Source organism: Lampetra planeri, chromosome 13 (genome assembly GCF_965212315.1).
Source record: "Lampetra planeri chromosome 13, kcLamPlan1.2.h2, whole genome shotgun sequence".
NCBI lineage: Eukaryota > Metazoa > Chordata > Hyperoartia > Petromyzontiformes > Petromyzontidae > Lampetra > Lampetra planeri.
Window position 1 is genome coordinate 810,312 of NC_136119.1, and position 25,740 is coordinate 836,051.

A 25,740-nucleotide genomic window follows, 5' to 3' on the forward strand; every position below is an offset into this window, starting at 1 on the left:
GAGTGGGTAGTGGGTTAGGATCACGGCTAGTGCGAGTGGCTCGTGTGTTAGGGGCACAGGGCTAGTGGCTAGTGGGTTAGGGTCACAGGGCTAGTGCGAGTGGCAAGTGGGTTAGGGTCACGGGGCTAGTGTGAGTGGTTAGTGGGTTAGGGTCGCTGGGAGGGGGAGTGCGAGTGGCTGTAGTGGGTTATTGGTGTCTCTCGCGGCGAAACGGGGATGTGTTTTTGTTAGCTTTGTGGTCTGAGCAGGGAGCTCTTGACCCGCTAGGGGGCCACACGTCCCCGGTTACAACGCGCGAGCAGCCGCTGCGCTCTCGTGAGCACCGCCCCTCGCACTCCACTGCTGGATGAGCGCCTCCCAACGCCGTGGGGGTTAGTTGACCATCATACTTGAAATACGCCGGGCAGTGGCGGGTCGAGGGAGGCGGTAAGCGTGCACACGTGGTCCCAGAGAAGTGCCGGATTCAGCGAGTGCGGGCCCGTAGCACATGTTATAAAGGGCCCTAAATAAAACACGTAAATATGAAAACATATTTTTTTACTTGCATAGTCAAGTAATTGTATTTTTTCATTTTCTATACAGCCAGATAATACGACAAATCGCTAATCTTATAAACACCCAGTTCATAAAAGTTGAAGGCAGTATAGTACTATAGTAATAGAGCAAGTGCAGAATTACTGAACCGGAATTGATAGCTGAAAGCATTTAGCGCGGGGCCCTTGAAAGTGCGGGGCCCGCAGCATAAGCGACTTTTGCTGCTGGGATAATCCGGCACTGAGTGCCCCAATGCATTCATTGCACAGCCCTCTGCTGCCCAACACGTGAGCTCTGCAGCCTATAGCACCTGTTACGCGCTAACCATGCTTACCACTGCTTAGCTTGTGTTTTTTTAATACAGTATATATTTATTCTTACACTTGTTTGCCCAGAAAAAAAGCCTCACCTGATCGTCATGACTCATTTTCAGGAGGGTCCTGCCACGTTTCCGCAATAGGGTGGGATGATTGCGATGCATAATGCTGATTTGGGTGATATTTTTTTACATTTGGCAAATGTTGGAGGAAAGTGTGGCGAGTGGGCGGGGCCAACAGGGGCGTTGCCATTGTGAAGCCACTCCCCCATCACTCCTCACCCCTCCCCTGTGGCTCGGGTCGGGGGGTCCGAGTGCGTTCAGTGCTGAGACTCATTCAACGCAGTTCATCACCGACCACCGCCAACACCACAACCACCACCACCGCTGTCACCGGTGACTTCAAGCCCGCCGCGCACCTGGCGCTTTGCAGCGAGGGAACACGGAAATCACTGGAGCAACCTCATCGCTGGCAACATCACCACCACCAACATCAACAACATCACCAACAAACAATAGCAGCAGCAGCAACATCCAAAAAACAAACAACCAGGAAGGCTCGCGCTCTGTTGCAGGTGAGCGCACCTGCTCGCTTCCTCGCCCCTCCCCCTCTCACCCTAATCCCCACCACCACCATCACCACCCTCCACCACCTTCCTCGCCGAGAAGACTGGGAGCAGGTGTTGGTGAGAGGCGCTCCTCGCGAAGACGAACGCACCAGGTCGGATTCTTCCACCCGGTCGGTCCAGCGCGTCTGGATAAGAAGGAGTGGCCAGGTCTGCTCGCTCGTGCCCACCCCATCGGTCCCAGCCATGCTCGAGCGAGGCTGAGCGTCGAACGGTGGACACACGCGTAGGGGTGGGTGGCGGTGGTGGTGGTGGTCGACTCGAAGCGACTCTGGGAGACATGGGGGGCCAGGCTGCAGGAGCGAGGATGGGGCCGGGAGAGCCTCGGATGTGGTGGCTGCTGCTGGCGGTGCTGAGTCAGGTCGCGCGAATCGCGGGCGCAGAGAGATTCGTGATCTACTGGAACGCGAGCAACTCCAGGTACACTCACCTGTACACTCACATGCACACTCACATGCAGACTCACCTGTACACTCACATACAAACTCACTCACCTGTACACACGCTCGCCTGTACACTCACATACACACCTGTACACTCACCTGTACACTCACATACTCACCTGTACACTCACATACACACTCACCTGTACACACGCTCGCCTGTACACTTACATATACACTCACTCACACACCTGCACACTCACCTGTACACACGCTTGCTTGTACGCACACATGTACACTCACCTGTACACTCACCCGTATACTCACTTGTACACGCGCTCACCTGTTCACTCACCTGTACACAAACAAGTGTCGCTAAACACGAGAACACACGCGTGTGCGATCACGTGAACACGCCTGTGCATAGGACAACGCACCAGTATTCACACGCACGCCTGTGAACACATGTGCACACACGCACAACTATCAACGTGTGCACGTTGAGCCTGGCTGTGCTGTTGGGGCAATCGTTGTTAGCGAGCGCCTATTAAGGCCGATCTCATCATCATCCTTATCATCATTCAGGGGTCGCTAAAGCTGGGTACGGCTTCGTAAATCCGCATTAATGACGGATGGACTTATCCCGGCATGGGAACGCGGAGCTTCCGCCACCCGATGTGCAACGGCGGGTTGTGTTATCGCGACGGCGGTAATGATGAAGTTGAAACAAATGTTGTATGGGGGTTCGGGGAAGTTTGCGACTTGGCATCTCGGCGTGTGAGTGAGTACTCTTAGTTCTTTCGGTAAAGTCACGTAGGTAAAAAATGAAATTAAAATTAATAAAAATTAAACAATAAAATCACGACGTTTCGGAGGCAACACAATTCTCCGTCATCAGGTGGGACCGTCACACCTGATGACGGAGACTTGTGTTGCCTCCGAAACGTCGTGATTTTATTGTTTTAATTTTATTAATTTTAATTTCATTTTTTACCTACGTGACTTTACCGAAAGAACTAAGAGTACGAATCCTTGCAGTCACGAAAGCTTCAAATCTCGTGCGAGTGAGTGTCTGAGGCCAGTCCCGCTGACGCCGTGGGAGGGCTGCGGCGGGGCACGGCACCCCGCGGGGCCGGAGCCGCGTGCGGCTCTTTCACGACTGCAGGGCGCCCCGCGGAATGTCGAGTTGGGGGGTTCTTTTACTTGCCGAATTTAAACAAAAATGTCTCTTCTTGTTAGTTTGGTTGCCGACCCCTAAACATGCGAGTTCAGTTTACCATGGGAGTTCAGTTTACCATGGGAGTCCAGTTTACCATGGGAGTCTAGTCTACCATGGGAGTTCAGTTTACCATGGGAGTCCAGTTTACCATGGGAGTTCAGGTTACCATGGGAGTTCAGTTTACCATGGGAGTTCAGTTTATCATGGAAGTTCAGTTTATCATGGGAGTTCAGTTTATCATGGAAGTTCAGTTTACCATGGAAGTCCAGTTTATCATGGAAGTTCAGTTTATCATGGGAGTCCAGTTTACCGTGGGAGTTCAGTTTACCGTGGAAGTCCAGTTTACCATGGAAGTCCAGTTTATCATGGAAGTTCAGTTTATCATGGGAGTTCAGTTTACCATGGGAATTCAGTTTACCATGGGAGTCCAGTTTAACGTGGGAGTTCAGTTTACCGTGGGAGTTCAGTTTACCATGGGAGTTCAGTTTACCGTGGGAGTTCAGTTCACCATGGGAGTCCAGTTTACCATGGGAATTCAGTTTATCATGGAAGTCCAGTTTACCATTGGAGTCCAGTTTATCATGAGAGTCCAGTTTACCATGGGAGTTCAGTTTACAATGAGAGTCCAGTTTATCATGGAAGTTCAGTTTACCATGGGAGTTCAGTTTACCGTGGGAGTTCAGTTTACCATGGGAGTCCAGTTTACAATGAGAGTCCAGTTTACCATGGGAGTTCAGTTTACCATGGGAGTTCAGTTTACCATGGGAGTTCAGTTTACCATGGGAGTTCAGTTTATCATGGGAGTTCAGTTTACAATGGGAATTCAATTTACCATGGAAGTCCAGTTTACCATGGGAGTCCAGTTTACCATAGGAGTCCAGTTTACTCTGGAAGTCCAATTCACCATGGGAGTTCAGTTCACCGTGGGCAGGAGTCGGTACGCGGTGGCTCTTTACGACGGCTTCGTGGCAGTCGTCTAGCAAGCGAAGCGCCGTCTGGGACGTCTTCACGTTGCATCGGCGCTCTCCAATCGTCGTTGAGTGTTTCGCCGAATTTGAACACACGCACACACAAAATGCCTCTTCTCGTTCTTGTTGTTTGCTAGAGACATAAGAGCCGAGTCTCCCTGCTTTAGACCGGGGGGGGGGGGTCTGTGTAAAAATAAAATCTTCCTCTTAAGATGTGGGTCCCACAACTGAAGACGCCGAGGAGGCCGAGGAGGAGGAGGAGGCTGGGAGGGGGGGTCGGTGGTGGTGGTTCCCCTCCAGGGCGAGTCTCGGCCGAGAGCTCCACATGGCCCGCTCGAGGTGTCGCGCTGTCATCGGGCAGTGAACCGAGTAGTTCGCCTGCCGGAGAGTGTGACGCTAAAGCCGACAGAAAGTGGGCAAGGTCTCCTCTGCTCGTCGACCGGGTCCGTACGAGCTCAAACGTGCGTAGAGGGTCAAATATCTGACGTGTAGCCGTGTGCATGCTGCTTGGGGGGGGATACGTGCTGTTCGTGAGCACCTATTAAGGGCGGCGAAGGGGTGGGGGGGGGCTCGTATCACGACGGGCCGCCTTTGTCTCTCCAGTGCTGATGTTTGCGCACCGTACCAGGTACTTATTTAAGGCCGAGTCAACCTAGAGGAGGCGCAGCACCGGTTGGTCGTGAGCGGGAAGCTAACTCTGGTCGCCGGTTTCAGAGCGCAGCGGACTATCCGCTGTGTGTCTGTGTGTATCAGGAGACTAACCACTGCGTGTCTGTGTGTATCAGTGTACGAGCTGGAGACTCACCACTGCGTGTCTGTGTGTATCAGTGTACGAGCTGGATACTAACCACTGCGCCACCGCTCCCCACGCATGCGCGTGCACACCGATCGCACGCGCCACCACCGTTGGAGGTGGACTCTGGACTCCTGCGATAGCATTACCTGGGATGGCTCACCTGTGTGTGTGTGTGCGTGTGTATTGTGTGCGTGTAAGTGTGTTATCAGTATGTCCATCAGTGTGTGCGTGCCTGTGTGTGTAGCAGTGTACGAGTGTGTGTTATCAGTATGTCCATCAGTGTTTGCGTGTCTGTGTGTATCAGTGTATGAGTGTGTGTGTGTGTTATCAGTATGTGCATGAGTGTGTGTGTATCAGTGTATGAGTGTGTGCGTGTGTGTGTTTACCCTATGCCCATGAGTGTGTACGTGTCTTTGTGTGTATTTGTCTATGTTATCGTTATGTTCATCAGTGTGTAAGTGTCTGTATCAGTGTATGAGTGTGTGTGTGTGTTATCAGAATGCCTATCAATGTCAGTGTGTGTTATCGCGTGAGTGTGTCGTTGTTATAAGTGGGAAGCACTTACCGCTACGAACCTGGCAACCCGAGTTAGATTCCCGTTCATGGCCAACATCAGTGGCGATATAAACACTGTTCCTGTACCTCCACGAGGTCGACACGGCTTCAAACGAGTACCTTGACGCGGTGGGGAATACATTAACACTGGGGATACAAAGGCGGCCGGGCGTGGTGCTGGCTACACCACTCCATAGGTCTCTCGCGAACAGCACTTGCATCAACAGTCTGTGAAGGCTCCACGGGGGATCTTTGTCTTTGTGTTCTGCGTGTATCTCCGTGTTCCCACGTCACGTCTGTCTCGTGGAGAGCTGAGTTGGGTAGCCCCCCCCCCCCCCCCCCGGGGTGACAGGTGACAGGTGATGGGTGACGCATGACGGGCTGCAGCATGAGGAAGAACTTTAACGTGGGAATGAATGTTCAGCCACCGTCACCACCGTCACCACGAGCCTCGTGCTCGTTAGCATCAACGATATCCTCATTAGCATCCACATCATCGTCACACCTTCTACAACCAACATCATCGTCGTCACTACCACCGTCGTCGTCACTACCACCGTCGTCGTCGTCACAAACATAACCACCATTGCCATAATCACTCGCGTTACCGTCATCATCAACAACAACAACTGCCATCATATCCATCATCATCACCACCACTAACATTACCACCATCACCACTTCCACTGCCATTGTCATTACCACTACAACCATCACCACCACCAATATTTACTGCATATTGTTGGTTGGCTAAGAAGTTCAAAATACATACGCATAATGCACATCATCATCAGTGTACCATGACAACCATCCTCATCATAACTACCGACACAAAATGCGCCTTCAGCATCATTAAGAGACTTTCGCCATCATCACAACCATCATCGCCATCATCACCATGGGCGCGTGCGTCAGCCGAATGTCACACATTGCCCCGCGGCAGTTTAGCATAAATCACGTGTGCGAACATACAGGCAACAACATGCACGCACGCATTCGTAGATACACGCGTGCATTCGTAGATACACGCGTAGATACACAAACACAAGACAAAGATCCCCCGTATAGCCTTAGACTGTTGGGGCAAGTGTTGTTAGCGAGCACCTATGAAATCCGGCACGGTACACGAGGGGGTGGGTGGCCAACACCACGCCCGGCCGCCTTTGTCTCCCTAGTGGCGATGTTTACACACCGCACTAGGTACTCATTTGAGACTCAGTCGACCTAGGGGAGGCCGAGGACCGGTTCAGATACTCGTCACGGGTGTTGGCTGTGAGCGGGAATCGAACCTGGGTCACCGGGTTCGTAGCGCAGCGCGCTAACCGCTACCCCACCGCTCCCCACAGATGACATACATAGACACATAGAGACGTACTCAGAGACGCGAAGCCAAAAATCCCCCTTGTGTAGCCATCAAGGGCCTGTTAGGGCCAACGCTGTTAGCGAGCCCCTGTTCAGGGGGTGGGTGGCCAGCACCACGACCGGCTGTCCTCGTCTCCACATGCCGATGTTACTTTACACGTACTGTACTGATTTAGGGCTGAGCTGACCTAGGGGGGAGACCCACGACCGGTTCGGAAATTCGTCACTAATGTTGGCCGTGAGCGCGACTTGTCGCGCAGTGCACGCGCCACCGCTCCCCACTCGTAGTGGTGTTGTTGTTGTGTTCTATATCATTCTGCGCCTAACCTGACCCGTTTCCAGCAAGGGTTCATACGAGCAAAGTCTGACGCTGCCGATTAAAGAAAATCGATCCAGGCATTTTTGCCTCTGTACCGAATCACGCGCCGCTCAAGTTACTCCACGCTGCCAGAAGGCCGCGGCGCTGATGGGATGTGTAAAAATGTTGTCAACGTATTTTAAGGCTGAGCCTCCATAGAGGAGGCTCACGACCCGCTCATATATACCACCCAGGCAGAGACCCGCATGTATATGTACAGTGCCATACGGTATAAATGTGTTTTTGTTTAATCTTGAGAGGTGGACAGGTGAATGAGACGATTGTCCGGGTATTTTTTTAAAGTTTTGTGGGTAAATAATGAGGGCTTAATTTCTTACGGCGCTGTCTGGGCCTGAGCTCCGGAAAATACGCGCAGAGCGCAGTATGTGTTGCTGTAGGGACTTCCTGCTGCCCACCACGTTACACGCCGTAGCAGCATTCGCGGGCATATAGCAGCAGCAGCTGTTGTGTATTGGTGATCAGGGCAGGATTAAGCCAGTGCGGGGACTGTAGCATGAATAAAAAAAAACGTAAATATTAAAACACATACATTTTTAACTTGCATAGTAAAGTAATTGTATTTTTTTCAATTTGCTATACAGCCAGATAATAGGACAAATCGCTAACCTTAAACACCATGAAAGTTTAAGGCAGTATAGTACTATAGTAATAGAGCAAGTGCAGGATTACTGAACCGGAATTGATACCTTGAAAGTATTTAGCGCGGGGCCCTTGAAAGTGTGGGGCCTGTCGCATTTGTTACTTTTGCTACGAGGATCATCCGGCACTGTTGGTGGTGGTGGTGGTGGTTGCCCATCCAAGCACTGTCCAGTCTCAAATCTGCTTCGCCTTCTGCGATCTGAGCAAGGTCCATCACATCTGGTCACACAGAGGCTTAAATATTCACGTGTACGCCACAAACACACGCACCTACATAAAGTTATGACGACTGTGCGCTACGTGTTGACGACAATCTGTCCAACGTTGTGTGCACGTGTTATATGGGAAATGTTGTTAAGATGTAATTAGTCACGAGCCTCCAGTGGGTAATTTATCGCATTTGTCAGATTAGGGTTAGGTAAATACTTGGTGGACACACACCAGACACAATCTACACACAGCCTACACACACACCTAACACACAAGCCACACACATACACTTAACACAGCCTACACACACCTAACACAATCCATACACACCTAACACAGCCTACACACAAACCACATAATCCACACACACACATACCACACCCTTACACACACAGTCTCCACACACACACACACCACACACCCTACACACAGTCTCCACACACACACACACACCCTACACACACAGTCTCCACACACACACATACCACACCCTTACACACACAGTCTCCACACACACACACACACACCACACACCCTACACACACAGTCTCCACACACACACACACCCACCCTACACACACATACACACACACACCCTACACACACACCCTACACACACAGTCTCCACACACACACACAGCTACACCCGAACACTCTGGCTGGAGCCGCTGGTCAGACGCCTTTCGCGAGCCCGAGGGGGTGGGTGGGAGAGAGTGGGGGAGGGGTGAGTGTGTGGGTGTGAGTGTGTTGGTGTGTGTGTGTGGGTGTGTGAGTGAGTGTGGGTGTGTGTGACCACAGCGGAGATTTATGTAGTTACCCAGCCAGTGGTAAATATTTACACAACCCTCGCCCCCAAACACTCACCCTTAGCCCCAACACTCACCCTTGTACTAATCTTTAGCCTTAACCAGAGCCCAAACATTAAACTGAGCACTAGCCATCGTCCCAACACTAATCCTGGCCCTACACTAACCCTGGTCCAACACCAACCCTGGTCCCAACACCAACCCTGGTCCCAACAGCAACCCTGGTCCCAACTAACCCTGGTCCCAACACCAACCCTGGTCCCAACCCTGGTCCCAACTAACCCTGGTCCCAACTAACCCTGGTCCCAACACCAACCCTGGTCCCAACACGAACCCTGGTCCCAACACCAACCCTGGTCCCAACTAACCCTGGTCCCAACACGAACCCTGGTCCCAACACCAACCCTGGTCCCAACTAACCCTGGTCCCAACACGAACCCTGGTCCCAACACCAACCCTGGTCCTGTCCTACCTCTACCCAGCTGCCCGTCTCGTTGTTCCGTCCGTAGTCAAACAGGAACTTAACCGGTCACGTTTTGTGCGTCTCGCCAGCGATGAACAACAAGGATATGCAAATTACAATAATCATCTCGACAACAAGTAAATCAATAATTACACCACTGGCGATCCACTGCTGGATGGAGGCCTCGCCGCGCCGTGCAGTGTTGTTCGACCACACCTCACCACTCGGGTTCGTACGGGTCGGTGAATGTCGGTGGGGTAAGGGGGGGGGACTCGAAGAAGCAGTTCAGGTATCATTCGCCATTGATGTTAGCCGTGGCTGAGTTTGTAGTGCAGCTCACAAACCGCTGCACCACCGTTCCAGTATCCTTCAAACTATTAAACTTTGTAAACTTTTTTTATTTTACTAGGTGAGGCCCACTAAGATAAACATATTCTTTTCAGAAGCGACCTGGCCGCAAATAATAGCTCGACGAAGTGACTAATGACGTGGACATTTATATCAGCCAACTACTCTAAACGCGTGGTGATGTTGATTCTAAATGTGGAGGGAAAAACCGTAGGACCCGGAGAACAATCCAAGAAACCACGGGGAGAGAGAGAGAGATACACACTGCAAATATACAGCAAGCGTCAGGGTCGGGATCGAACCCACCACCTCCTTCATACCAGGCGAGGTAGTTAACATCTCGCCACTGCGTCCACCAATCAACCACCACCACCAACAACAACAATAATGATGATGCCAATGAATATAAAAGATACATTTCAACACTGCAAACCGTAATGAGTCCGGGGGGTCCAAATTGTGGCGTGTGCCCCACGTGAGTGTGGGCACGGGCGGCCCGTCATTGGGGTGGCGTGACTGTGAGGTGTAATTGATGCTGTAATTGGGAGATTTGGGGTGAGGACATGGCAGGATTACTCTCACCCGCATCAGCATGTGGGCAGCAGTGGCAGCACTCGCGCCTCGCAGCAACAACCGCCTGGGTTTGATTCCCAACTCGGACTCCTTTCTGCGCCGAGTTGGTGAGTTCTCTCCCCCTGTGTCCTGCAGATTGTGTGTGAGGGTGGGTGACTGTGGGGAGACAAAGGCGGTCGGGCGTGGTGCTGGCCACTCACCCCGTCGTGTACTGTTCCGGCCTTAATAGGAGCTACTCACTAACAGCACTTGCCCTAACATCTGTTAAAGGCTATAGGGGGGATCTTTGTTGCGTGAATGAGAGGAGGGAGCGGTGGTGTAGCGATTAACGCGCTACGGACCCCGGTGATCCGAGTTCAATTCCCGCTCACGGCCAACACCAGTGACGATTATCTGAACCGGTCATGAGCCTCCCCTAGGTCGACTCAGCCTTAATGAGTACCTGGTGCAATGTGTAAATGTCGCCACTAGGCAGACAAAGGCGGCCGGGTGTGGTGTTCGCCACCCACCCCCTCGTGTGCCGTGCAGGCCTTCATAGGTGCTCGCTAACAGCACTTGCCTCTACAGTCTGTTAACAGGCTATAGGCTTGTTAGTGAGTGTGTGTTAGTGATATTTAGATGTTTTCAGCCAGTTGTTGAGTGTTTGTACACGTGGGAGGAAACAGAGCGACCAGAACAAACCCCCACGCGTGCAACACTGTATCCCATGCAGAAGGGGCAGCTGGTATTAGTCCGCATTTTGTTGTACGGCCTTCTCCTGGCGAGCCATGGTATGGCTCCGCCTCTCCGCAGAAGGGTTGTTTCGCAACCCATCTGTGCCGGTGACCCACCAACCCTCGCTGCTGCCTCCACAGTCGTGCTGGGTCACAGGAGGAGTGCGCCTGTAATCCACCGGTCTGGCCGTGGCGCGTCGAACATTCGTCTCGAATGGCAGAACGAGTGGGAAGGCGATGCCCTCGACTCTGTGTGGACCAGTTCCCACTTGAAGAAGAAACAGCGATCTCGGACGTTGCTCTGCGATATCCGCTTCCGTGGGTCACGTTCTATAAACTATTCAGCTATTTTTGTTTATTCAAATAGCTCTTTTTCAGAAGCGACCTGGCCACAAATGACAGCTCAACGAAGTGGCTTAGCATCACGTGCGAATGGACAGCACCAAATACTCTGAACACGTGATGTTGAATCTACATGCGGAGGAAAAAACCGAAGGACCCAGAGAAAAATCCACGCAACCACGGGCAGAGAGACACACATGGGAACGAATCCATGACCGGGTGGTTGGGAACATTACAAAGAACGTAGTGTTTTTATTTTGGGTAAGTTCTCACTTAATGGGCGGTGTTCATAACGCGTTTTCGCTAGAAAGCGCGTCTTCCATTCGGGAACATTTTTCTCACGCCGTAATAACGCGCTTTCTGAGCGGTTGATAGCGGGCTACTTTCTTGAGCGGCGTGATGCGGTACGTGGAATGATACCGTAACGCGGCGGCGTACCCGCGGTTATTCGTCCTGCCGTCTCCCTCCGCGTGCGTAGTCGCCGTGCATCGAATCTCGCAAACTATTTCTATGGGGAAATCGTTTTTCAATTGACGCATCTCACTTGCCGCGTTGAGTGAGGACTCGCCGTGCACGTTTAAAGCCCGACGCCGCGACCCATGCAGATCCGCGGACACGAATTTGCCGCTGCTTCGGAACGCCCGTCTTCTACCACGAGGCCTGTGACCTCCGCCCTTTCAAAGTGGCTCATGCGGTCGACCAAAAAAAAACGAAAACCCCAAACAAAAACCCACGCACAGGCCTGGACACGGAGTTCGAATTCTCGTTGCCGGGAGCCCAGAATTCCCGTGGACGATGTCCCCCTCCCCTTGATAAATGAGAAAATAACCACTGTTGGTTTGGCGATCACAAGGCCGGCCGAGTCGTTGTAAAATCAATCAACGTCCGTTATTAACCGCGCGAAAGCCTATCCGTTGTTATCGTCGTCTGCGGCGACAGCCGTGGTCAATCCACTGCTGGATGAAGGCCTCCCCAATCCACCACCTGTCGCCATCCTCCGATGCCTCAATCGATCCATCGATCCTTGCAGCACCTGCACGCGAGCTCACCGCTCCTCCGTCGCATCCCCTGTGGCTGACGTCCCATCGCTGGCCTCGCCCGCCACCAGGGCCAGTTGTGAAGGTGACAGTCGTGATGGTGAAGCGATGGTAGTGGTTGTGGTGGTAACGATGATAATTCACTATGGAACACGATTTTTGTCCCTGGGTAGTAAGTGTTCTTTTTTAATTGCTTAAGCCTCAAAAGTACAGAAAATGGCGATTATTCCCCACAAACTTTGCTTTTGTGACCAGGACTTTAGGTGAAGGAATGACACAAATGCACACCACGTTTTCCCATTGAAAATACAGTGGTACCCCGGAGATCGAACTTAATTCGTTCCAGAAGGCCATTCGTACACCGATTTGTTCGAACACCGAATTAGTTTTCCACATAAGAATTAATGTAAATTACATTAATTGGTTCCAGACACAATAAATCTCTCATTATAAAGCATTTTTACACGAAGTTTACAGTAATTACATGCAGAAAATCATACAAGAAACACAATCAATGGATAAATGAATAAATATATGGAATAAATGAAATAAATGAACATTGAACTTCACTTTACCTGTAGTAAGGAGAGTTGATGGCTTGAGTGGAAGGTGGTGAGGAGATGGAGGAGGTGGTGTTGTTATTGTTTGGAAGGGAAGTCGTCTTCCATAATAACGTCGGGTGACTGCCCTTCTGGGGTTCTCTCTCTTCTGTGCCTCTTTTCTGCCACTAACTGTGAGTCACTTGAGCTATTTCTGACTAAACTTATCTAAAGAGGTTATCACACGGTAACACCTTTGTCTGGGCAAGCGTCATGCACGCTGCCCATACGCGTCTCAGCCGTACAGGTTCTTTCAATTCGCAATTGCTCCGTTCGACCTCCGAATTTCGTTCAGTTTCCGGGGCAAAAAATGTTCGGAAATATCGTTCGAACACCGATTTGTTCGAGTTCTGGTGCGTTCGATCTCCGAGGTTCTACTGTAGGTACATTTAAAAATATCACTGTCCTGGTCACAAAAGCAAAGTTTGTGGGGAATAATCGCCATTTTCTGTACTTTTGAGGCATAAGCAATTAAGAAATAACACTCACTACCCAGGGACACATTTTTTTGTGCTACACAGTGTTCTGCCGACGACAACGACGATGATGACAATGACCATGAGAACGATGATGACGAAACTGATGATGCCGATGATGATACCGAGCAGTTTGTTATGTCATGGGCGCATGGAATATGTAAAAGTTGTTGTTAATTTGATCGCTATAACGACGACCACAGTGGCGGTGGTGACGGTGACGATGACGCAACAAAGCCTCTGCCCGGTGTCCAACCGATGTGGACGAGCCGCGAGCCGCCCTCCATCAAACCGTGACCTCCTCCTCCAGGCAGCCCGACCCCCGCGTCTCATTGTCTCCCCCCCCACCACCTCCCCCCCGCCCCCCCCAATTTTTTTTATAACAAAAAATCCCCTCAACTCTCTCTCTCTCTCTCGACTCGGACCACGACGGCGGAACAAAGCGGCCGGGATTTGCTTAAAGGACGGCAAACAGCGCCGCGAAATTGCGAATCGCACAAAGCACAGAAAGGGGACACAAAGACGGTGGGGGGGGGGGGGGGTGAGGAGGGGGAAAAAACTCGACACTATTGCCGGCGCGGACGCCTTGGGAAGAGCAAACTTGGAGATCAAGAGGGACTAAAAGACCCTTTAGGGGGAATTACAGCCCCCCCCGCCCCCCACACAGCCCCCCTCTACCGCCTCCTCTGGTGGACCCCCCCCCCTTCTAATCCCCATTTTAATCCCCTTTTGCAAGTGCCCCCTAACTCACCCTCCTCCTCCTTCCAGCCCCCCCCCCCCACCCCCAGCCCCCCGCACGCCTAACCCAGTCCTCGTTGCGATCCAGCCGCTGTGGAGGCTGTGTGTGTGGGGGGGGGGGGGTTGGTGGACCACGTGGAGAGATGTGTGTGTATGGGGGGGGGGGGTTGGTGGACCACGTGGAGAGATGTGTGGTGGGGGGGGGGGGTTGGTGGACCACGTGGGGAGATGTGTGTGTATGATGAGGGGGGGGGGTTGGTGGACCACGTGGAGAGATGTGTGGTGGGGGGGGGTTGGTGGACCACGTGGAGAGATGTGTGTGTGGGGGGGGGGGGTGGTTTGTGGGTCACGTGGGGAGATGTGTGTGTGGGGGGGGGGTTTGTGGGTCACGTGGAGAGATGTGTGGAGCTGCCGAGCGTACTCGGTTTGCGAGGTTGGTGGTCGCGGGATGGCAGGCGGAGGTAGCTGCTGGATTCATGGATGCATCTGTGCGGAGCTGTGCATGTGATGTCCCCGTTGTTTCAGTGGAGGGTTTTTTGTGCCCGGGTTCCTCCCGGTTTCCTGCATCACGAAGCCGTGACACCGTCAAACATCCCCGGACATCTGTGAGAAAGAGCTTCATAGCTCATCGGATTCCTCCTCCAGTATAAGTACATATTCTGATTCTGATCCCGACGTAGCAGGACCATCCCGAAAACGAGCCTTGAGACTCGCTGAGGCTCTCCCGGGTAAATCATCTTCACCGCAATCGTCATAATCGTCACCAGCCATTGCCTATCCATTGCTGGATGAAGGCCCGTCACCCACGCCATCGACGTTCAGTACCCTTCTTAGAGCAGCCCAGAGCGAGAGGTGGAAATTCCACATTCCCTTGGTGTGGATGAGTCTGCCCGCGAATCGACCTCAACTGGACTCGCCACAAAGTGGTGCTCATTTGTGTAGACCTTGGATTGACGGTGGGCTGTGTTTGACCCCAACTTTTATTTGACCTCTTGACCTTGCGATTGTGAGTCGACCGCTCTGATCACAGCGACCACCCCCCCCCCCCCTCAAGCCGGGAAGATAAATGAAGTACCATGACGATGACGATGACGATTGTACGATGCCCTGCTGGCTCGTCTCAGATTCTCCCTTTCTTCCGCTCGGCCGCTCTACCCTGTCTTGCTCTCACTCTCTCCCTCGGTCTCCCTCTCTTGCTGCTCCCCACACCCCTCCCCGGTTCTCTCCTCCGCTCTCTCTCTCTCTTGATCACTCGGCCGTGTCAACCCAAAAAAACGCTCCTTTCAGGGTTTTGGGGGGGGGGGGGGGGTTTGGTCGAATCCCATGGGGGGGTGTGTGGGGAGCAGTCGTGTTGGTGTGTGGGGAGCGGTGGCGCCGTGGTTGGCGCGCGCGACCGAGATGAGCGGCGGGTATCCGAACCTGCCCCCGGCCTTCCCGATGTCGAGGACCGAGAGCACGGTGTGTAAAACATCGCTCTCGCTACCGGGGAGACGAAGGCGGCCAGGCGGCGGTGCCATCGACACCGCCCCGTCGTGCGCCGTGCAGGCCTTAATAGGCGCTCGCAAACAGCGCTGTGTTGGGGGGGGGGGACAGGAGGGTGATGGGGGCGGGAGGAGGGAGAGAGGAGGGGGGTTGGGGGCTCCCGTGGTGGGGAGCGCACGGAGGGAGCGACGCGGGGCGCCGCGTGTAAACCGCGACCCCGCGTCTCGCCCGCTAATCCCTTTAAACCCCTTAAACCGACCCCGGGAAGGGGTCCCGGGGTCCCGCGGCCAGCGGGGGTTCGCGTCGGGTCAGTGGGCACGCGTCGCGATGGGAGCCAGACCCCCCCCCACCTTTACTCCGCATCCCTTACACCCCCTCTCCATCCCCTCCACCCCACACCCCCCTCTGCAACCCGCACCCCCCCCCCAACCTCCACCCCTCTCCACCCTGCACCACCCCCCCTCCCCCCATCCCGCACCCCCTGCTCCTCTCCCATGGCAGCCCCATCCCTGCCATGTCATCGTCTCTCCCTCCACTCCTCCCCATCTCCTCCCCCCCTCCCGTTATGGGTGGCGGCGTGGCCGCTTGCCGCAGAGGTTTGCGGTTCTAATCCAGCGGCCGCCCCGGTAACAGCGTCGAGTGACGGCGTTGACGGTTCCACTCCGCGCCAGCCGCTTCGCTCCTCGCGGTGGACGTAACGGAGCCCTGTGACGCCATTCGCAAGAGCAGCCCACCGCGTGCCACCGCCAACGTCCACATTTAGCCGCATTCTAAAAATGACATTGAACGGTGCTCACGTGGGATCTGACTCACGCCTCCAGGTCCCTCCTGGTCTCCTGACTCCTCACCGGGTTACGTGACATCAAACTGACTCTCTTCTCCCCCATATTCGCCCCCCACCAACCTCCCCCGATCTCCGCTCACCTCCTCTCTGAACCTCTCCCCCAACCGCCCACCTCCCCCCCCCTCCCTCATCTTTCCCTCAAGCTCCCCCGTACCTCCTCCACCCCGACTTTTATTTTGACACGAGAGACGTTCACTTTGACGCTGGCATCGAGCGCCTGGCTGGCGCGCCTCCAAGACTGTGCCCTGCAACTAGGACTCTTACTTTGATTCCACTGCTTCCACCTTGAGGCTCGTGCATCGTCAGACTTTTATTTTGAAAACACCATCTTGCACCATGCGAAGCTGAGGTTTTGGGACTTTTAATTTGACACCGCTCTCCCTTCTCTCGCCCGCTCGCCCACTTGCTCGCTCGCCCTGCAGGCTGCAGAAGGACGACTTCTTGCTCAAGGTCAACATCAACGACTACTTGGACGTCTACTGCCCGCACTACGGCACGGCGGTGGCGACGCTGGCCGGGTCGCCGCCCAAGGAGCGATACGAGCTGTTCATGGTGAACGCGGAGGGATACGCGCGGTGTGACACGTCGGGCGGGTTCGTGCGCTGGCGCTGCGACAATCCCGATGCGCCGGCCACGGCGCTGCGCTTCTCCGAGAAGTTCCAGCTCTTCACGCCCTTCTCCGCCGGATTCGAGTTCCGCTCCGGCCGGGACTACTTTTACATCTGTGAGTGAAGCGGCTCTCCTCCGCCGCGGCGCGATGCAAACTGCGAGGTGGCGCCTGCCGTGACGTTCCTCGGCTGCCTGTAGCATCGTGCATCACCTCTCACCACAACTGTTTTAAGTGCCCTGCTGTAGTCCGAGCCGAAGGACCCCCCCCCCACCACCCCCAAGTGGCAGCTGTCCCTACGTGGCACGAGGTGTACGCACGTAGCCATTAGTTTGCCAATCGGCGGAAATGCCACTGTGTAGATTTGCCCCATCAGTGGCTTCGTCGTCATCATCATCGTCATCGTACGGCAATGCACTCACTTTGTTATTCGCAAGTTCAGGGCCATCACGAACATAACCACCAGAATCACCTGCATCACCAACATCACCAGCATCGCCAGTATCATCACCATTGCGGCCTGCAGATTCAACATCGCTCACCTGGACGTCATCGCTGTCGTCACTGCCGTTGGCAGTTTTGTTACCACCATCGTCATCATCGCCATCGTCATCGCCATCGCCGCCCTCATCATTTGTGGAGGAACATTAAACTAAACTATTTTTTATTTTACGAGATAAGGCCCACTGAGCTATATAGCGATACGGAAGCGACCTGCCCACAAACGACAACTCCCCAAAGTGGCTTATCATCATGTGGACATTTATAGCAGCCGAGTACTCTCAATGCATGCTGATTCGAAATGTGGAGGAGAAAACTGGAGAGAAAAATCTACACGGCCATGGGGAAACGTTCTTTCCCCGTGCCATCATCAGGTTCTTTCTCCTTGCCCGTGTAGAATATACAAACTCCAAATATACAGTAGCAGGCGTCAGGGTCGGGATCAAAACCACGATCTCATGTATACCAGGCGAGGTAGTTAACATCACCATCACCTGTGATCCTAACCCCAAATCCAACTCTAGCCCCTACAGCTGAACAAAGCAACACAATCCCGAAACACTCTCAGCTCACTCACCCCGACCCACTCCACGAGCACCACGGCACTCGTAGCACAACCTGCAGGTCAGAGGTCAAACCGTGCAACTGCTGCAGGATCTGGCAGAGGGAAGAGGGCAATGTCACCCACGTGGTGAGATCGCCAGCAGCGGCCGTGGTCGCCTCTTGACCTCGAACTTGAGCTCCCCCCCCCAACCCCACTAGCCACCACGAGGATCTGCCTCCAAATCTGGGTGGGGGATTGGGGGAGTGGGGGGCCAGCCGCCCTAAAGGGCAACACAAATGCCGAGTAACCCAACTAAGGCTGGCCCCTCCCATTCAGACGCTAATTGGACCCGGGAATGCATCGCTAATTAGCCTGTTTTGGCCTTACAAGTTTTCCCATCTTGCAATGCGCCAGCAACAATTTATAACTTGGGGCACCACGGTCGCTATGAGATGTTAACTACCTCGCCTGGTATACATGAGGTCATGGTTTTGATCACGATCCTGACGCCTGTTGTATATTTGGAGTTTGCATGTTTCTCTCTCCCCGTGGTCGTGGCGATTTTTCTCTGGGTCCTCCAGCATTTCCCCCAACATTTCGAATCGTGCGTTTAGAGTATTTGGCGGCTATACATTTCCACTTGATAAGCTACTTCTTTGAGCTATAATATAGCTCAGTGGGCCTTATCTGGTTAAATCAAAATAGTTTGGTTTTAGTTTAACATTACTTTGAATATAAATTAGTTTGTTTAGTAGGAAATGCGTTGTGATTATTGAAGGGGGTTTGTTTATTGCCCAATAGCTACCATCAGACTGACTTCTATCAGGCCCACGATGTAAACCAGTGCTAGTCTTCAACTCTGTTGTCCACTGTGTCTCTCGTGCTATGAAGGATCATAGTCCGAAACGTCGCCTATTTATGTTGTCTCAAGCGATGGGCTCGTGGATTGCGGGACGCTAGTGCAGCTTCGCGAGCAGCTGATTTAAAACACAAACTCAGGCACACACACACTCACACATACGCACACATACACGCACAAAGACAACGTTCCCCCAGGTAGCCTTTAATAGGCTGTTGGGGACAAGTGCTCTTGCTGAGCACTTATTAAGACTGGCATGGTACACACACGCACACGCACGAGAGAGGGTGGGTGACCAGCACCATGCCCGGGCCGCCTTAGTCTCCCCATTGTTGATATTTTATACAAATTCAAGGCCGAGTCGATCTAGTGGGGACTCGAGAACCGGATGAGATTCGCTCTTACTCTTATTGGTTGTGAGCGGGAATAGAACTCGGGTCGCTCGGTTTGGAGCGCAGTGCGCTAACCACTGCACTACCGCCGCCTAAATGATATACATGCACACATGCGGAAACGTGCATGTGTGTGTAGTGGTTAGCGCGCTGCGCTACGAACCTGGCCACTCGGGTTCGATTCCCGCTCACGGGCCAACACCACTGACGATTATCTGAACCGGTCCTGGCCCTCCCCTAGGTCGACTCAGCCTCAACAAATGAGTACCTGGTGCGATGTGTAAACATGCCAGTCTCAATAAGTGCTCAGTAACATCGCTTGTCCACCAACAGTGGTGTTGGCCACCCAACCCCTCGTGTGCTGTGCCGGCCTTCATCGGTGCTCGCTAACAGCCCTTGTCTTTGTACCCACTTACAAGACAAAAGGCCTGTTAGCGAGCGCCTATATAGGAAGGCCGACACGGCCCACGAGGGGGTGGGTGGCCAGCACACCCACACACAAGCACATGAAGACAAAGGTCCCCCATATACACTTAACAGACTTTTGGGGCAAGTGCTGTTCGTGAGCAACACACATGCACAGATACACCAGCATGCATGTGCACCCGTATACACTCGTGCACAAACACACGCATGCATATGTACCCGTATGCACTCGTGCACAAACGCACACATGCATATTCACACGCACACACACACACGGCGCTGAAAGAGGGAATTAAACAGGAGCCCTGCAGGCTGCAGGGCCGTGATTTACACTGACAGCCGAGACGAAATTGCACTTGATTGAGCTGCGGAGGTGATGGATCTTAGTGCACACACACACAAATACAAATACACACACACCAACATAGATCAACACAAAGATCCCCCAAATAGCCTTAACGGACTGGAGAGGCAAGTGCTGTTAGTGTGTACCTATGAACATTGGAATGGTACACGTGGGGGTGAGTGGCCAAGACTACACCCGACCGCCTTTGTATCTGTAGTGGCAATGTTTACACATCGCACCAAGTACTCATTTAAGGCTGAGTCAACCTCGGGGAGGCCTAGGAGCGTTTCAGATAATAGTAACTGATGATGGCCATGAGCGGGAATCGAATCCGGATCGCCAGGTTCGTAGCGCAGCGCGCTAACTGCTACACTATCGCTCCCCAACCGCTCCCCACTCTATACACACACACACACAAATACAAACCAATAAATACACACCAATAAATACACACACACACCAATAAACACACACACACACCAATACACACATACACCAATACATAACCGCACCAGTAAACACACACCAATATATATATACACACACACACACCAATAAACACACACACACCAATAAACACACACACACAGCAATAAACACACACACACAGCAATAAACACACACACCAATAGACACACACACACCAATAAACACAACAACAACCACCATTTGCCACGAAGTGGCGGTGACGTCACCACGACGCTTGTGCCAGGCTATGTGCACCTTGAGGTCACGTGAAGTGTTGAACGCCTGCTGGCAGGAGGTCACAGGGCAGACCCAGATGCCACAGGTCGACTGACTGAGACGACTGGCTGATGCACCACCTGTGCCTCCTACTGTGCCAACTTGCTGTGCTTTAGCCACCCGGCGCTCCGCTCGTTGTTGTGAGCGTAACTCCTCCGCCCTCCATTGTTGTTGGAGGGCGACTGCCTCCAACTGCCCAGCAGCGTCCTTCACGAGTCTCCTCCACAGAGGCCGATCTTGACACCGCTGGTACCAGTCATTGGCAAGTCCACTCAGCTCCACATCCTCCTGTACCATGTCATTCCATCTCTTTTCTTGCCCGTGCCGCACCCGTTTAGCCCCCTCGATCCGGCCAAACAAAAGCTGTTTAGGCATGCGGTGGCTGGGCATGCGGGCTACATGGCCCAGCCAACTCAGCTTGCCTGCCGTAGGAGCTCACCGATGGGACTTTGTCCAAATCTTTCAAGGATTTGTGAGCTCCTCACACAATCCTGCCTGGTTAAACCCAGGATGGATCATAGGCAGGCCAGCCTAAATGTTTCTAACCGGCGAATATGTTCCATTAGGGGGGTCCACGTTTCGTAAGCGTAGAGAAGGGAGGGAATGACTGTGGCCGAGAAGACCTGAAGTTTCGTGCGGAGCGAGAGACCAGGTAGCTTCTACACAGCGTTAAGCAACCGATGAAAAGATAATGCCACTCGACGGATTCGGAGTGAGACCTCTGCTGTTAAACCGGAGCTGGTCATGAGCACACTGTCCAGGTATGGGAAACTCTCCACTCTCTCCACAACTGTCCTATCACCAATTTGGAGTTGTGGGGGTGGAGTGTCCGATGGTACAAAATACCCAGACAGGTGTGCTTAGTTTTGGTGGGGCTGATGGTAAGGCCCCACTTCTTAGTGGCAAGCTCCAGGTTCAGCAGCAGCACCTCCAACTCCTCCTCAGTGTGAGCAGCAATTACCAGATCATCGGCATATATAACATGTTCGAGCAATAGGGAGCCATCCCTTGACAGCACCCGGGCATCGATCAGCCTCCCATTGTATCTGTACCAAATGGAAATTCATCCGGTACAGCTATTGAAGGCTTCACGAACTACGTGGTCGAAATAGATGTTAAACATTGTGGGAGCCAGAGGACATCCCTGTCGCACCCCAAGGTGTACAGGGAATGGCTCCGACTCCCAGCCACAGAGTTTTACCCGGGCCTGCTCACCATCATGAAGGCCCTTAATGATCGTGAGCAGAGGGTCAGGGACTCCGAAGGCATGAAGAACAACCCAGAGCCCAGGCCTACTAAATGGTATCATAGGCCTTGACCAGGTCAATAAAGCAGAGATGTAGGTCTTGTTAGAATTCCCTACACCTCTGCTGTAGCAGATGGACAAAAAATATGGCATCTGTGCAGGACCGCCCTTTCCTGAAACCGCATTGGGGCTCCGCAAGCCTCAGCGTGTCTAGCAAGGCGATATTGAATAATCCTTGCCAGAACCTTTCCCAGCACACTGAGAAGTGAGATGCCCCTGTAGTTGTTACAGTCTGTGAGGTCCCCCTTCTTAAAGAGGGGGACCACCAGCGCATCCTTCCAATCCTGCAGAACCTGTCCGGTGCTCCAGACTATTATGATGTCACGTAGGGCAGTCTGTGCACAAACGCCACCCTCCCTCAGCATTTCGCTTGGGAGTTCATCTCTGTCCGGTGCCTTTCCTGGTCTCAGACTCTGGATCGCTTTCAGCACTTCCTCAACGGATGGCACCTCAGCCTGCCACTCACAGGGGGTGACTTCTTCTTCCAATATTTGAGGGACTGCAGCCTCAGCAGGGTCATCCCCGCTTTGTCCCACGTTGTTTTCCAGGCTGAGGGATTTCCCCTCCACCAGGACCTCACAGAAATGCTCAGCAAATCTGCAAACCTGTTCCTGGGGGTCAGATATTGGATCACAGTTCTTTCCCCTAATGATGGTAATAGGTGTGGCGCTGCAGGTTACTTTTTTATGGAATTAAAAAGCGATTTGTGATCGTGGGCCATTGAGGCAGACTCCATCTCCTCAGCAACCCACGACCACCACCCATCCTTGCAGTGCCTCACGGCTCTATGAACCTCTGAGCGAAGGCTGCGGTCAGCCTCCTCATTCTCCGATGTGGGATGCTGTAGACGATGAGAGTGGGCCTGTCACTTTTTCTTAGCCAGCCTGAACACCTCCTCTGTCAGCCAGGGTCTCTGGGGAGGTCTGGACCGTGTGCCCAAAGCAGCCATTCCAGCTGCATGAGCCACAGTCGTAAACCTCGCCCATTTCCCCTCGACATCAGGAGGAGTGTGGGACAATGCCAACCCCAGCCACAAGCGATGATGAAATTCTCACTTGCAACTTTCATCAGCTAGCTGAGACTATGCCACTAAGGGTTTGAATTGGGTCCTGGGTGTACACCCACCACCGAAGTGGAAGAATGGCAGGTGCATCTTACAGATGACAAGTCGATGGCCAGTGGGCAGATCAGCTCCACGGTAGGTCCTGGTGTCAAGGACATGGGTCCACATTCACTGTTTTGTCACTATGTAGTCCAGAAGATGTTCTTGCTTGGACCTGGCATGCATCCATGAGGTTGTGTGGATGCGCTGATGCCGGAACAGCGTGTTGGTAATTACAAGCCAATGGGCTGCATAAAAATCTAGCAGCCTCCTGCCGTTGTTATTGAGCTGATCTGCCCCATGCCTTCCAATCACTCCAGACCAGGTGCCAGCATCATGACCAACTCGGGCATTGAAGTCACCCAACAAGATGACTCTATCCCGAGGGGCCACTTTCGCTAGCACCTGTGACAAGAGGTTATAGAAGGCATCTGACTTATCGGCCTTGTCTGTATCCCTCCACAGTTGTTCGTCTTCGGTGGGGGCATATGTAACCACGACCACCACTCCTCTGGTTTGATGGGAAAGCGAGCCCAAAGTATCCTGGGGCTTACAGCGTCCCACACCTCACCGCCACATTCCCACGCCTCCTTCATTCTTTTGTTAAGAAGAAGAGCCACTCCCTGTAGTTTGGCAGTCTCCTGCCCCGAGAAGAGGACTGTCCACCCCTCACGGTCGCAGGAGCCAGAGCCGGTCCTCCGGACCTCCTGAATACCACAGAGATCCAAGCGGTACTGGTCCAGCTCCCGACAGAGGAGTGGCAGCCTCTCCTCCGCAGTGAGTGTTCGAACATTCCACGTGGCCACACGTATTGTTTTTTTGTTGTTTCTGGAGGAGCCCCGATGGTAAGGTTTCAGTCTCCTGGCTCCGCCAAATGGGGTTTGGCCAGGCGACGTCATAGACGCCTGTTCCCCCCGGTACCTGCGGCACAAGCTTATTAAAAAAAAAAAAATCAGTCGTGGTTTAGTGGTAATTAATTGAAGGTGGAGGTGTTACCAGCCCCTCGCACCCGTCCCCATTTGGCCGCTGTGGTGGTTACAAACGCCATGAGGGGAAAGGCAAATTTAAATTGGCCCTCCCCCCCAAGGCACTGCCCACCACAGCGTTGCCTCCGGCACCACACACACCAATAAACACACACACCAATAAACACACACACACACACACCAACACACACACACCAATAAACACACACACCATTAAACACACACACACACCAATAAACACACACCAACACACACACACCAATAAACACACACACACACCAACACACACACACCAATAAACACACACACACACACCAATTAACACACACACACCATTAAACACACACACACACACCAATAAACACACACAAACACACACCAATATATATACACACACAACAACAACAACCGCCATTCGCCACTAAGTGGCGGTGACGTTACCACGACGATTGTGCCAGGCTAGGTGCACCTTGAGGCCGCCACGTGAAGTGTGGAAGACTCTCTCCTGGTAGGAGGTCAGGGGACTGACCCGGGTGTCATGGGTTGACTGAGATGACTGGCAGATGCATCAGCTGTTCTCTCTACCCACGCACATCCACCTCTCATCCACACGCACACACCATGGACACTTCCTCCATTGACACGTGCGCACACACGGGACTCAAACTCAGATGTGTGGTTTCATAGGGAAACGGGCTAACCACTGCAGCACCGCTCCCCTTGTGTATACGTGTTTCTGTGTTAATTGGTGTGCGTGTGGAGCGGTGGTGTAGCGGTTTGCGCACTACGCTACGGACCCGGTGATCCGAGTTCGATTTCCGTTTATGGCCAACACTAGTGATTGTCTGAACTGGTCATGTGCCTCCCCTAGGTCGGCTCAGCGTCAAATGAGTACCCGTTGCGGTGTGTTAAACATCGGCCGGGCATGGTGCTGGTCATCCAACTTCCTCGTGTGCCGTGCCGGCCTTCATAGGTGCTCGCTATCAGCACTTGCCCCAACAGTCTGTTAAAGGCTACATTGTGGGGGGTCTTTGTCTTTGTGTGTGTGTGTACTGCAGCCGCATCTGCAGATTCCAAAGACAAAAGCAACAACAACCACAACAGCAGCAACAACCACAAGTGCCTGCGTCTCAAAGTGTCCGTTTGCTGCGCCCCAAGTAAGTTAGTCCCCCCAATACCCCTCCCCTCCCTCCTCTTCCCTCCCACTACCCCCCCTCTCTCCCGCCCCTCTCCTCTCACCCCCTCCCTCCCTTCCCCTTCCAATCAGCGGAAAATCCTCAGTGGGGGGCGTGGGGGGTGATTGGCCCCTCATTGAGACCCCAAAGTTGGTTTACTTCATTGATATTTAAGAGAGAAAAGGTTGAATGGGATTATTGTTATTATTGTTGACGAGCCTTTTGCCCATCCAAGGACGGGTGGATTGCAGTAAATCTGAAACTTGCAAGCGAAAGGCAGACTGTGACGTGATATTCATTGCATCAACTAGTGTGCAATTAGTACGGGCGCGGTGACACAGACT

The 25,740-nt window shown here is 53.1% G+C and overlaps 1 protein-coding gene across 2 annotated transcripts in view; it reads left to right on the plus strand.

The window, feature by feature from the left end:
- Positions 1 to 1,164: 1,164 nt before the first annotated feature.
- The window catches only part of LOC144721874 (ephrin-A2-like), a 30,347-nt gene continuing 5,771 nt past the window's right edge, over positions 1,165 to 25,740 (plus strand). For both annotated transcript variants that reach the window (XM_078599801.1, XM_078599802.1), the window contains exons 1-3: positions 1,165 to 1,896; positions 16,831 to 17,132; positions 25,280 to 25,378. In XM_078599801.1, the coding sequence (XP_078455927.1) occupies positions 1,757 to 1,896; positions 16,831 to 17,132; positions 25,280 to 25,378 (541 nt within the window). In that variant the 5' untranslated portion in view covers positions 1,165 to 1,756. The remainder of the gene's footprint in view (positions 1,897 to 16,830; positions 17,133 to 25,279; positions 25,379 to 25,740) is intronic.